The sequence below is a fragment of the Fulmarus glacialis genome, unplaced genomic scaffold (assembly GCF_000690835.1).
Source record: "Fulmarus glacialis isolate BGI_N327 unplaced genomic scaffold, ASM69083v1 scaffold15401, whole genome shotgun sequence".
Taxonomy (NCBI): Eukaryota; Metazoa; Chordata; class Aves; order Procellariiformes; family Procellariidae; genus Fulmarus; species Fulmarus glacialis.
The window spans coordinates 36,312-49,044 of record NW_009194823.1 but is presented as its reverse complement, the minus strand read 5'-3'; the positions used below and the strand labels follow the sequence as shown (position 1 = coordinate 49,044).

The 12,733-nt window shown below is 35.0% G+C and overlaps 1 protein-coding gene across 1 annotated transcript in view; it reads left to right on the top strand.

Moving 5' to 3' along the window:
* KIDINS220 (kinase D-interacting substrate, 220kDa) overlaps positions 1 to 12,733 on the top strand; it is a gene marked incomplete at both ends in the record, with an annotated part of 49,482 nt that overhangs the window by 2,740 nt on the left and 34,009 nt on the right. The window contains 9 exons of the mRNA XM_009587896.1: positions 1 to 10; positions 1,190 to 1,369; positions 1,740 to 1,905; positions 2,822 to 2,973; positions 5,935 to 6,224; positions 7,650 to 7,790; positions 8,435 to 8,678; positions 8,846 to 8,934; positions 9,934 to 10,078. The exon at positions 1 to 10 is cut by the window's left edge and continues 149 nt beyond it. Coding sequence (XP_009586191.1) covers positions 1 to 10; positions 1,190 to 1,369; positions 1,740 to 1,905; positions 2,822 to 2,973; positions 5,935 to 6,224; positions 7,650 to 7,790; positions 8,435 to 8,678; positions 8,846 to 8,934; positions 9,934 to 10,078 — 1,417 coding nt within the window. The remainder of the gene's footprint in view (positions 11 to 1,189; positions 1,370 to 1,739; positions 1,906 to 2,821; positions 2,974 to 5,934; positions 6,225 to 7,649; positions 7,791 to 8,434; positions 8,679 to 8,845; positions 8,935 to 9,933; positions 10,079 to 12,733) is intronic.

Here is a 12,733-nt window from a genome sequence, read left to right as displayed (position 1 = left end):
AAACTGGAAGGTAAAAGTTGATTTAGCCTTTTCTGTGGGTTCAATTCTATCTATGAAAAGCATCACATGGGAGTTACTAGTTTTTGCGACAGCCGTAGGTCCATGTAATGTATCCGGTCTCTGTTTCTGTAATGAAAGGGTTTAAATTTTCGTGTGGTCAGTTCATCCATAGATTGCTTTGTTCCTTTATACAATGTCAAGACAGTCTTTAAGTGTTTCTATCTATCTATCTATCCTGTGGGTTTCCTGCAGCAGTGAATCTACCCTTTAGGTACTGCTGAAAGTATGGCTGCTGAAATATGCCTTGCTGGGGGTGTTTGTGTGTCAAATCAGGTTCAGTTCTCTTTTGCTGCAGTATTTCTTTATTGTGCCTCCTATGTATCATCTTTTTTTTTTTTTTTTTTAAGTTTAAGAACAAATTCCAGGCTATTAATATTTTTTCTCTGTAGTGTATTTTCTCTGCATCTAGTTTTCTTCCTCTTTCCCCTTATGTACTTTGAGCTTTTTGAACTTTCTGAAATAACAGGGGAAGACAAATGCAGTATATGAAGAGAGTCAGTATGTTATTGTTGATGAGCTCTTATGTTTTTAAAATGCTTTTTCAGTATTTTCTTCCTGTTCCTCATTCATCTTTTTATTCTGCATTGTGTATTTAATGTTCCTTATTCAATAGATCCTAAATAAGTTTCTTCAGGAATTCCTGTTTTAGTAAATATGAATCAACAAACAGAAGTAAATACTGAAGCCTTTACATTGTACTGTTACATCTGACTATTTGAGGAATGTAGTTCAGATTTCAGTGATGGAGGTTTTGGGGGTTGTTTTTGTTTTTTTGACAGATGGATTTATTTTTCTTGGTGTCATAAAATATGTTTTAAACTTTTGAAGGAGGGTAGGAAATGGCATGGCTTTTCCTATGCCTTTAAAAGTAGAAAATCTGCAGTAAACAGTGCAAGTATTATGTATTTAAATGGTTTCGTTCATTGCATGGATGAAAACTTAGGGTTTTGCACTAATGTTTGAAGAAGAATTCAAACATCATTGTCTTTTTTTTGGATCAATGATAGGGAAAAGTTATACAGTCTGGTGAGAGAGTATTTCTTTTCAAAAATGATCATTATAATACCTTTTTTGCTTTCTGTTCTGGAATGATTTAACATGTTAACTGGTCTTTGTCTTTCTGTTTTAGATGAAATGAAGACTTTCGCAGGACAGCAGATTGAACCTCTGTTTCAGTTCTCCTGGCTTATTGTATTCCTCACACTTTTGCTGTGTGGAGGTTTGGGTTTATTGCTGGCTTTCACAGTGGATGCAAAGCTTGGAATAGCCGTGTCACTCAGCTTATTAGCAGTTCTCTACATTTTCTTTAGTAAGTCTTACTTTGTATGAAGTTTGTGAAGGTTTTTATTTATTTTTGGAATTCAGTATTGTTCTGTAGACATGCTTTATGATTCAGAGAACATACTAAATGTTTTGTAGAAAATAGGACCCCTTCGGACCCTTTCCTTGTGTTTGCATGTAATTTATGAGAGAGCATTGTTGAAAACAAAGAATAATTTTATGTATGAACTTCATTATGTTACTCTTACCATTCTCATTTTTAGCAATAACTGTTAAAAATTAATTCAACTCCTTTTATGCAACTCCGTGCCTTACCTGTTCAAACTTCATGGTTCTTTCAGTTGTGAATGTTGACTAAAATATAGCCATAACATCTTTTTTAATTTTCAATATTTTAGCTGTGATTTACTTTGGTGGCCGAAGAGAAGGTGAGAGCTGGAACTGGGCCTGGGTATTAAGTGCAAGGTTGGCAAGACATATTGGATATTTAGAGTTGCTTCTCAAACTCATGTTTGTGAACCCACCAGAATTACCAGAGCAAACCACTAAAGCTTTACCTGTCAGGTTAGTTATTTCATTTATTTACTCTTGAATGAATAATTCAGGTTCACTCTGATATTTTCAAACTGTGTGTATTAATGTACATGTTTATCTTCCTATGAAAAGCTGTTGAGATTCCTGTTTGAAAAACAGTAGCCCTAGAAGATCATGTAGTTAAATTTTTCAGTGTGAAGAAGATAGTAGTGAAGCAGAACTCTGTGCCAAAGTCAGTAAAAGTTACTGCTTTTTAGTATTAGGGGTTTTGACTAGCATACTAATAAAAATTTGTAACAGACAGAATAAGAATTTAGTTTTCTGATATAGCTTACTCTGTGTTATGTTTAATGCTTGTTTCACTGATTACTTCTGTTAAGGTCTTTTTATTTTTTCTTTTTTTTTCCTGTAAGTAGAGCATCAGACTGCTCAAAGCTTCTAGTTTACTTGAAAGCAAGAAAATTTATGCCGTGTGTTTTACAGTTTTGTTTACTCCTATTGTTTAGAGACTTGTATTTTAGCCTGATGGTGCTTTTATGTGATCTTGTTCTTCTGTATTTTTTTTTAATCCTCCATAAATATTTGAAAATAGCTCAGAATGCAATTTAAAAAATACTTGTCAATATTATGTTTTGGCATCATAAAGATATTTTTATGTTTTTACAGCTGTTTGAGGTGGTGTTAGTGATGTGATCATTTTTATCTTTTTAAGAAATCAAGTTTTAGAATAGGAAGTGAGGCAAAGAAGAGATTGATAACAGGAGAAGAAATAAAGAAGTAAATACTTAAATTCCATGTAGAGTTTAAAAAAAAATTAAGTATTTTACATTTTGTGCCACTTGAAAAAACTTTTAGCTGCAGAGATGCAGGAAGATTTTTGTTTTGGTTGCCAGAAAATATTAAAAGCTTTCTAAAGTATACAAAATACATGTTTTTTCTCTTTCAGATTTTTGTTTACGGACTACAATAGACTGTCCAGTGTAGGTGGAGAAACTTCATTGGCTGAGATGATTGCTACCCTCTCTGATGCATGTGAAAGGGAATTTGGTTTCTTAGCAACAAGGCTATTTCGAGTTTTCAAGACAGAAGATACACAAGGTTTTTATTACCTGAATGACATTTCTGATTATTCGATTTCAATGCACTGTTACCAGGGGTTCTGTTTTTCACATAATAAGCTCTTTTTAGAAACTGTTGTAGCCATGCAGACATTCATACAAAAGGGGAAACTCTTTGTATTGTTTTGGAAAGAAAAATGCCCTGTTTTCTTTCTCATCTTGATCTTATTAATATCATGAAGGAATATCTTCTGTGAAGTGTAGTTTTCAGAAGTGTCAATGGAAATATATATTTATATTGCATCCTTTTAGATGCAGCATGGTATTTTTCCATAGCAATTAAGTCATTAAAGTGTCTGAGTCAGATAAAGGGAAAAGTATGCTTTTGTGTATTGCTAAGAGAAGTTTCTGTTTAGTTTATTAGATTTTAGTTCAGGGGATTTCATGAGTGACCACTACTTATTCTTGGAAATAATAAATGTATAGAACATGTTGGTCCAAAGCCATAAATTGCTGTGATTAGTGCTGGTAAGATGGGATGAAATATTCCTACTTGATCCAAATGGAACGAACTTTTTTCTTCTGTCCCATCTGTAGATTTCCTGGAAAAAAAAAAATATGCAGAACAGAGTATGATATTGCAAAGAAAGGGAGTTCTTGAGGGTGACTTTCAGTTCATAGAGGGCTTATTTCTGCTTTGAGTTCAGTTTCTGTCAGTTACTTCTCATTTCATTTTGACCTTGATCACAAATTGAGGAATCTGGTAGATGCTGTCTCCTCTCACAAAGTGAAATGTTTAGACTCTCCTGTCTTGCAGAGGGTGGAAAAAACCACAGTGTGCGCTGAACACAACTTACTCTTCATTGTTCTTTCTCAAATTCACTGGATGTTCTTTATGAAAGTGGTATGTGGAGTTTTTCACCCTTATTTCCATCTTAGACATTCTGCAGCTCTTCTCCTTAACCTCAGTGAAACAGCTTTCATGATGCTGTTTCATGATTTCTTCCAAAATTGACTTGAGAATGGCAGTGTAGTGCTGGCTTCTTGTGATTATTTGCAGTGATTATTATCACTGCAAAAGATGATTATTATCATATTTTCCCTTCATTTGTAATCTTACATTTCTTTTGTATTCCTTGGCTCTGTTGCCTTCCTGTGCTCTTTCTAATTATCTAATTGATTTTTTTTTTAAATTTTATCTAGTTGATGATCTTGCACATCTTCTCCTTGTCTCCAGATATTTGTAGGTCTAGGGTCATAGGTTTCTTGCCTCTAGGCATTCATAGAAATTCCATATAGGTTTCTTTTTAGTCTCCTGTATCTTTAATTTTTGTAACGTCTGTAAACTTGCAGATAAGCCTATTCAATTGCCATTTCATTGTTGATGATTCCTAAGTCTGTAATCCAGTTCTATCTCTTTCTGGCTAGAAGCAGCTTACATCCCTACTTCAAAATGTCTAGAACAACTGACTGTAATTATAACTGAGCTGTTATTCTTCTCTTCTTGCCCCTGTCTATGCATTTCTGTTGCTTTGTCCTGCATCACAATCCTATCAGTCACATGTCAGTAATGTGAAAGGTCTTTCCAGCTCATACCCAAGTCTAGAATATCATACATGGGCCATGTAAAAACCTTGGATATTCTTTCTGTGTAGCATATTTTAAATTTTATTTTTCTGTTCCTGTTAAAATACTGATTTTTAGGTGTCATCATTTTGCATCAGATTGTTCTATGTCCTGTTCTTTGTTATCAACAAATGTGTGCAGAAGATGTGAATCTCCTAGATGTGTGCACCACTAGATGGGTACAGATCCTAAAGGCAGAGGCTGCTACTTTGGAAAAAAGCTATTTCTTTGATCACTGCTTTAGCTCTGCTAACGTCCAACTGCAATATTTCTTTGTCTCTTCCTTATCAATCCAATTGAAGCCAGGAGATCTATATTCTCTTCTGAGGCCCTTGTGATCTGTTCAAACCTTACGTACTGCAGTCCTCCCTTGTTTGTATATGTTTTAGCATGCAAGAAAGGATAGTCTCAGGTTGTATCCTGCAGTTTTGATTTAGTTCTCCAATGGCACCATTACTATTAGATTATGTATCATGTTTCCGTTTAAAACAGAGTAGTTACCATACTATTTTCCTAGGATTTACTTGCATAAATACACTTTACTGGGAGATGTCACAAAAGGGATGATACCACTGATATGAAATGATAATTTCCATCCAGTGTGGATTTCTTGAAACAATGGAAATAAAGTGAGGATAAAAGGAATATCTCCGCTTCATAATTTCCAAGAATTTTGACAAATGTAGACGATTTTTTTCACATGTTTGTGACTGGATGGTAACACTGCATTTTTTCACATTTGTGACTGGATGGTAACCTTTTGCGCAAGTGTCCTGGTTTCGGCTGGGATAGGGTTAAATTTCTTCCTAGTGCTGTGTTTTGGATTTAGTATGAGGAGAATGTTGATAACAGACTGATGTTTTCAGTTGTTGCTAAGTGCCCTCCTAGTCCAAGGACAGCTCCCATGCCTACTGACTGAGCTAGGTACACAAGATGGGAAGGAACATAATCAGGACAGCCAGCCCAGCTGGCCAATGGGGTATTCCATACCATGTGACGTCATGCTCAGTATATGAATGGTAGGCGTGATCCAGGAAGTACCGATCGCTACTTGGTTATCGGTCAGAGCAGGTGGTGAGCAATTGCATTGTGCATCACTCATTTTGTATATTTTATCATTATTATTTTCCCTTTTCTGTTCTATTAAACTGTCTTTACCTCAACTCAAGAGTTTTTCTCACTCTCACCCTTCCGATTGTCTCCCCGCCCCACTGGCGGGGGGAGTGAGTGAGTGGCTGCGTGGTATTTGGCTACCTGCCAGGTTAAACCACGACAACAAGTTAGTGTTTTATGGGTAGTATGCAGGTTAATAGATTTTGTACTCACCTGTAATTACATTTTACGTTAATTTTAACAGCAAATACTTGTTTCCTAGGTAAAAAGAAATGGAAGAAAACTTGCTGTCTCCCATCCTTTGTGATTTTCCTGTTCATATTGTCTTGCGTTGTTTCTGCGATCGCCCTGCTGGCGATTTTTAATGTAGAACCAGCCAACATGACAGTGAATGTTATTCTTATATCAGTTACCTGTGTTGTTGGTTTGGCCTTTATCTTGAATTGTCGCACATGGTGGCAAGTGATGGATTCAGTTTTGAATTCTCAAAGAAAACGTCTTCACAATGCTGCTTCCAAGCTTCACAAGTTGAAGAGCGAGGGGTTCATGAAGGTAAGCATTTATATGAATTGACCATTAAAAGAATTGAAACAAAACCCCAAACCTGTAGCCTTCTTAAGATGGGGTGCCATTTATTTAATCAGGCCAAGTCTCACAACATTAGAATGAGTCTTGGTGAGTTTTTACTGAAGGGAACACTTCTGTTCCACTGGTAATTATGCTTAGTGTATGAGATCTGTCTGCTCAACCAGGAATGTTAAATTTGGATTAAGTTTTCAGTTTCTAATTTTATTTTTGCTGGGAGGAAGGTACTAGGAAAACAATTGTTCTAAATGATCAGTATTTAGTAAAAGCTTACTTTAGATCATAAGATTAGAAAGAATAACTTTTAAAATATTCTAAAGGTGAAAAACCAAGCCTAACTTTGGCTGTCTGCAGGACCTCTTTACTAAGAAAGGAATGATAGCACTGAAAGAATGTTCCAAAACAGTTCACATATTTAATGAAAAATGATAGAAAATACTATTGTTTTGCTGGGTTGTAAGTAAACTGATAAAAAATGTACCCATCAGGCTGTCATCTGATATCCTATATGCTCCTATTTGAAAATAAACTTTAGCATCATGATGGTTACCTCCATAGATTACAGCTAATACATTGTATAACAATATGTTGTGCAAATGTTTTTGTAGCACAGAAGACCTTATTTGTGTCTTGCTAGTGTGTTTCTTGACAATTGTTTTTTGAGTGGTATTTATCTGGCATAACTTCAGCCATTTAGGAGTTAGGTTCACCCTTTGCAATCAAAGGAGAGAAGTGGGTATTTCCAGAGGGTTACTCATATGACTTATGTCATCTTAATGTGCACATTCAAGATGACTCTAGTAGTGAATAGATCAGATTTTAATGTCTACCTATTAGTTCTGAAATTAGGGCAGGTGAATTCCACCTTTGTTTCTATATTAAGCGTAGTTGTTAAATGTGTAACTTAATGCTGAAAAACCTAAAAAATCTTCATATTGCATATCCTGAATAAGAATGACTGAGTATTAGAGTAATAGCATAGTTTGCTTGGCTGGAAGGCAGATAGAAAATTTTAGTGTATGTTTTATGCAAAGCAATTTTTCAGGATTAGCTGAAGCTACAAACACTCTTGTTTACTCTTGAACTACTGATTTACAGTGCATAAATATTACTTTATTTTTAAGTAACATTGTAATGGAATTTAAATAAGGATAGTTTGTTATATTAAAGCAGAATATGTGGTTCTGCTCTGCATTTTTGTGCAAATAGGAAGTTAAAATTTTGGAAGTGACATTTTAGGACTTTCACTTTGGGTATTTATAAGTTTATTTTTGTAATCTTACTGAAGTATTTTTGGGACAAGTAGCAATCTGCAAAAGGAATTATATGCATTTTTGTGAGTTTTAAGTATTATAGAGATGTCTTTTCCTTCTTTGCTTTTCATTTTCGTAGGTTTTGAAATGTGAAGTGGAACTGATGGCTAAAATGGCAAAAACCATTGACAGCTTCACTCAGAACCAGACAAGGCTTGTTGTAATTATCGATGGATTGGATGCTTGTGAACAGGACAAAGTTTTACAGATGCTTGATACTGTGAGTTGGATCTTTTTATAAAGATGATCTCTGGATTATTTCTTCCATAGATGAGCTCAGATACATACAGTTACTGTGTATTTTCTGTAGAAAGAAGGCACGTATACAAAGTCTGTGTGTTGCACCCTTTTAACATTTGTGTACATTGGCATAACTGTAATACTAAAAGCGATGGGTGTTAGAAGTTGAAAATTAAATCCCAGTAGGACTGTACATGTTAATACTTCTGAAAAGTTTTGAAATAATCAGATGTAAAATATTGAAAATTAATATCCTGTTGAAACAAGCTTACAATGTTTGGAGAGTTTTTTATACTTACTTTTGAAGTACTTTAGATGAAAAATACTTAAATGCTAAATATTTGGGGGGGCTAGGACATTACTGCATGATACCTTCTTGGTGATGACTTCCACTGTAACTACTACTGCTAATTTGTCAAGTATGCTTATTTCTAATTGTGGATAAATTCCTAACATTAGATATCTCATATTGAAGAAACTGATATCTCTATACATCTCTTGTCCTCTCAAGTTTATAACTCGAACAGAATGAATATGAAACGTTGAGTCAGATGTTCAAATGATCCACAGTTACTATTAATTATGAATTATTATTAACAAGGTGTACTGTCTACTTTTTTACAGGTGCGAGTCTTGTTTTCAAAAGGCCCATTTATTGCTATTTTTGCAAGTGACCCACACATTATTATAAAGGCTATTAACCAGAATCTCAACAGTGTTCTGCGCGATTCAAACATAAATGGACATGATTACATGCGAAACATTGTCCATTTGCCTGTTTTTCTGAATAGCCGAGGGCTTAGTAACGCAAAAAAACTGATGGTAGCTTCGACAACCAATGGGGATATTCCTTATACAGATAATGCAGGTAAGATTATGCAGGAGGATGATATGAAAGTTACAAAACCAGTGTTCAAAAATCTGGTTTTTGGAACAAACTATTTAAATAATTGGCAGATCATTAGTGTTATTTTAGAAATCAATCAAATGTATATGAATGGAGAAAATCCCTGCCTTTTGTTTTCCTTTCCATAGGATTGCATGAAGAGGTTGACAGGAGAGTTTCTCAAAACAGTCTTGGAGACATGAACAAGCTTGGTAGCAAAACTGCTCTCAATAGGCGGGTGAGAAAGATTTTTAGACTAAATGGAGATACTGGTAATACCTTTTTTCTTTTCTATTCTTTTCTTTTTTCTTTCACATTTTTAATGATGTCAACTTGGAAGACTTATCAGACCATTCTTATGAAATTAATATAAGTGATCCATGTAGGAAAAGTACGTTCTTAAATCAGTAGGTTGATGCTGTATCAAAGAGGAAGAAGTTTGCTTGCTCACCGAAGTGTTCTTTTCCACAAATACTTAAAATCAGCTCTCTTTGAATGCTGAGATAATACAGCATATTGGTAGTAGCTATGATCTATGTATGTATGTATATTTTGGATTTTTGTGTATAAGCCTGGTATCACTTGATCACAGGATGTTGCAACAAGGGGCAGTAATTTAGCAAATCAAGGAATTTAGAATATGATAGTACTAGACTTTTACTGCAACATGTCCCACACACTTTCTTTCCTGCTTTCTGTTCTGTTTTCCCATCTTTACGTAAAATCAGAAAGTGGTTGAAGAAAAGGTATCTAGGAAGTAGTGAAAAGCAATGCAGAGTGTGAGGATTCTGGGGGTTTTGAGCTGCCATAGGTAGAGACTTGGGGAGTTTTGTAGCAGAGGAACCTGATGTTCACTTTAATTTTAAAATGTAATTAATAAATGGATGGCATTAACTTTTTGTAGAGACAGTAGGAAACGATGATGGCAATGCTGAAACTAGTAACCTTTTTACAAAATATCTCACTGTGTAACTCTATTTTGCCCTCTCAGAATTGGCATGGAAGTAAAATGTGTAACTCTTACCAGTTCTTGGCTTATATGGAAATCATGTTCAACTGTTACACAGCTAAATCAGAATTAAATTCTGGTAAATATTTTTATGGTATTTCGTGTCAACCTCGCAGACACATATTCATAAAGGTTGTAACTTTATAATCAAGTAAAACTGAAGTATTTCAAATACATAAAAGTTTTTGATACTAATCAGTATTCCTTGCTTTTTTGTATCATTATCAGGATACTTACCGAAGACGCCAGATGCAACGTACCATTACCCGCCAAATGTCTTTTGATTTGACCAAGCTGTTGGTTACAGAGGATTGGTTCAGTGACATCAGTCCCCAGACCATGAGGAGATTGCTAAATATTGTTTCAGTGACAGGTAAGTGTGGCATGTTTGTGTACAGTAAACAGTATTGTGTTTTGGTTGCTGGTAGTTACACTCAGACTTTTTAGTGTGTAAACTAAATTTAATGAGTCAGTCCATGTGTTGATTTTGAAAATCCTTCTGAAGCAAACTTTTCTAGAGTGCAAGCAAAGATTATAGACTATTCTATGTAGAATTAAAAAAAAAAAATAGTATTTGTTTGTTGTTTCATTGACTTCAGTTGGGAGGCAAATGATTCTAGTCTACATTTTTAGGAAGTTTTACATTTTTTAAATTTGAAGTGGGATAATAAAATACATTTTTCGATTTCTTAATACTCTAATGTGAACAAAGCTCATAGTGCTGGTATCTTAAAAGGTAAACTGCGAGGCAAAACCAGGTATGTATCCTTTACATTTTTGCTTTGGGTATTTGGAGTCCTTTATCCCTAAATGGTTGTCTGGGGCTGATGAAAGCATTTTATGACCTGTTTTCCTTCAACAAAACACAATCAAGACATTGGTATCTTTGAGGTTTAAAAACTGGAAACAACTGGAAAAGGACTTACGGAAGTCTAATAGAATCATGTTTCATGTAGTAAGTGAATGGGAGGGGAATGATTATTTACTGTCTTTTCTATTACAGACACTAAAAGGCACTGAATAGCCTTGCAGCTAACTGGTTCAGAACAAACAAATTGAGTTACTTTTCACACTGTATATAGTTAAGTGCATAACTCTGCAATAGTATCATATGGATGTGGGAAGCTTATATGGATTCAGAAACAATTAAATACCTGAAAAGTAAAATTCATCAAGTGCTAATAGAAAGCAAGCAATGAACCACAAATCACCAGGGGCTAGAATAACAAAAGAAAATATTAAATATTATTTTTCCCCAGGTTCTGAAGCTTTTACCTAAGCATTTGCTATTCTACAGTATGAGGCTTGTGGGCAACTTGGACCTTTACTCAGAATTGGCTTGATCTTTAACCAGAAAAAAATATCCTGGCAAAAGTTTGAGCTTAATTTCAGTATCCTTAACTCATTTTTGCGTTGATGTGAAAGCCAATACCAGCTTTTTCAAAAGGATCAAATTTCATGTTTTCTCTGTTCCAGGCTTTGTATTCTGAATGATTATGATTAGGATGTGTGGACCCTTGTAGAAAACTGCCAGGTGCTAGTGAAACACTTTTTTACTATGAGGGTGACTAAGCACTGAAACAGGTTGCCCAGGGAGGTTATGGAGTCTCCATCCTTGGAAGTATTCAGAAGCCATCTGGACATGGTCCTGGGCAGCTGGCTCTAGGTGGTCCTGCTTGAGCAGAGGGGGTTGGACCAGGTGACCTCCAGAGGTCCCTTCCAACCTCAACCATTCCATGATTCTGTGAAACTAATATTGACAGTTTCTAGGACTAACTGGAAAATGTAAGAGATTCACAGATATGTCAAATGTATTGTCTTTAATACTTAAAAATATTTTAGTACTATTTAGCATGCATATTTAGTATATTAAGTTAGGTTCTTAAGATAGGATGCAAACAGGAAGGTTAATTCAGGAGAACTTCTTGCGACTGATAAGCAAGGTTATTGGCTCATAAAATAATGAGTAGCATAGTGATTGAAGAGACAGTAAACAGTTGTTCTTCTACCTACGACTGAGTTTAGGAAAGGACAAATAGTGCTTTTAAAATTTGAAATAGCTAGTTGAAAAAACGTTGCATTCACTATACAGATATTTCTGCTTTTGTTTTGTTTCTTTTCTTTGTATCTAGTCTTGCATGCAATTGTAGCTTTCCCGTTGACCCACTAGATATCAGTGGTGTCTTCTTAAGAAGAAGTGGTGCACCTTTGAGCTCTTCCCTAGCAAATTGATCCTAGTTACAGCTTCCTACATTACACTTCAAGGAGGATCTTGGAAGATGACATTAATCCTATTCTCTACAGCTCCTGTGCTGTATAACTTTTCCTCTGAATAAAATGGATTAGTTGTTTTTATGCCACTTCAACTCTTTTAATCTGGGTTCCTGGTTTTGTGGTAAAGGATCTCACTAAATGATGAGTAGTATTACACTGTACAAATGGAGAATAAAGTGAATATTACTGTGTTTTCAAGGAAAAGATTTCTGCTCTTATTTTTTAGTTATTTCAACATTAATCAAATTATCACAAGCTCTGGGTTATGTTAACGAAAATAGAATCTCTAAAACTTCTGATTTCAGTAAGCATAATAAAATTTGATTGCTAGGAAGACTACGGTACCATTCTACCAATAATACTAGCAATAAAAGATTATGTTAAGTGACCTTTGTAATTTCTAGAAATATGACCTAATGTCTTTCTACGACAACATTTAATATTTAGGTCAAAAAACCTTAATTTTCTAATGAGAGCTGGCTCATTTGAGAGAAAGAATTTTAGGAAGAAAACTTGCACAGATACAGAAATATCATGGTTGCCTGCAGGAATATTAAGGGTGGGTTCAACAGATTTGGCATTAAGTTCTGCCTCAGGTGATTGTAGCCATATTGCCTACACTGGGTGCAGTTCAGAAATCAGCCTGTCTCTATTGCACAGCACATAGCTGGAGCTAAGAAACCTGCTGCAATGATCTCGGGTCTCAGGGTGTTTACTTTACCAATAGATGCACAGAGTAATAATACAGGCCAAA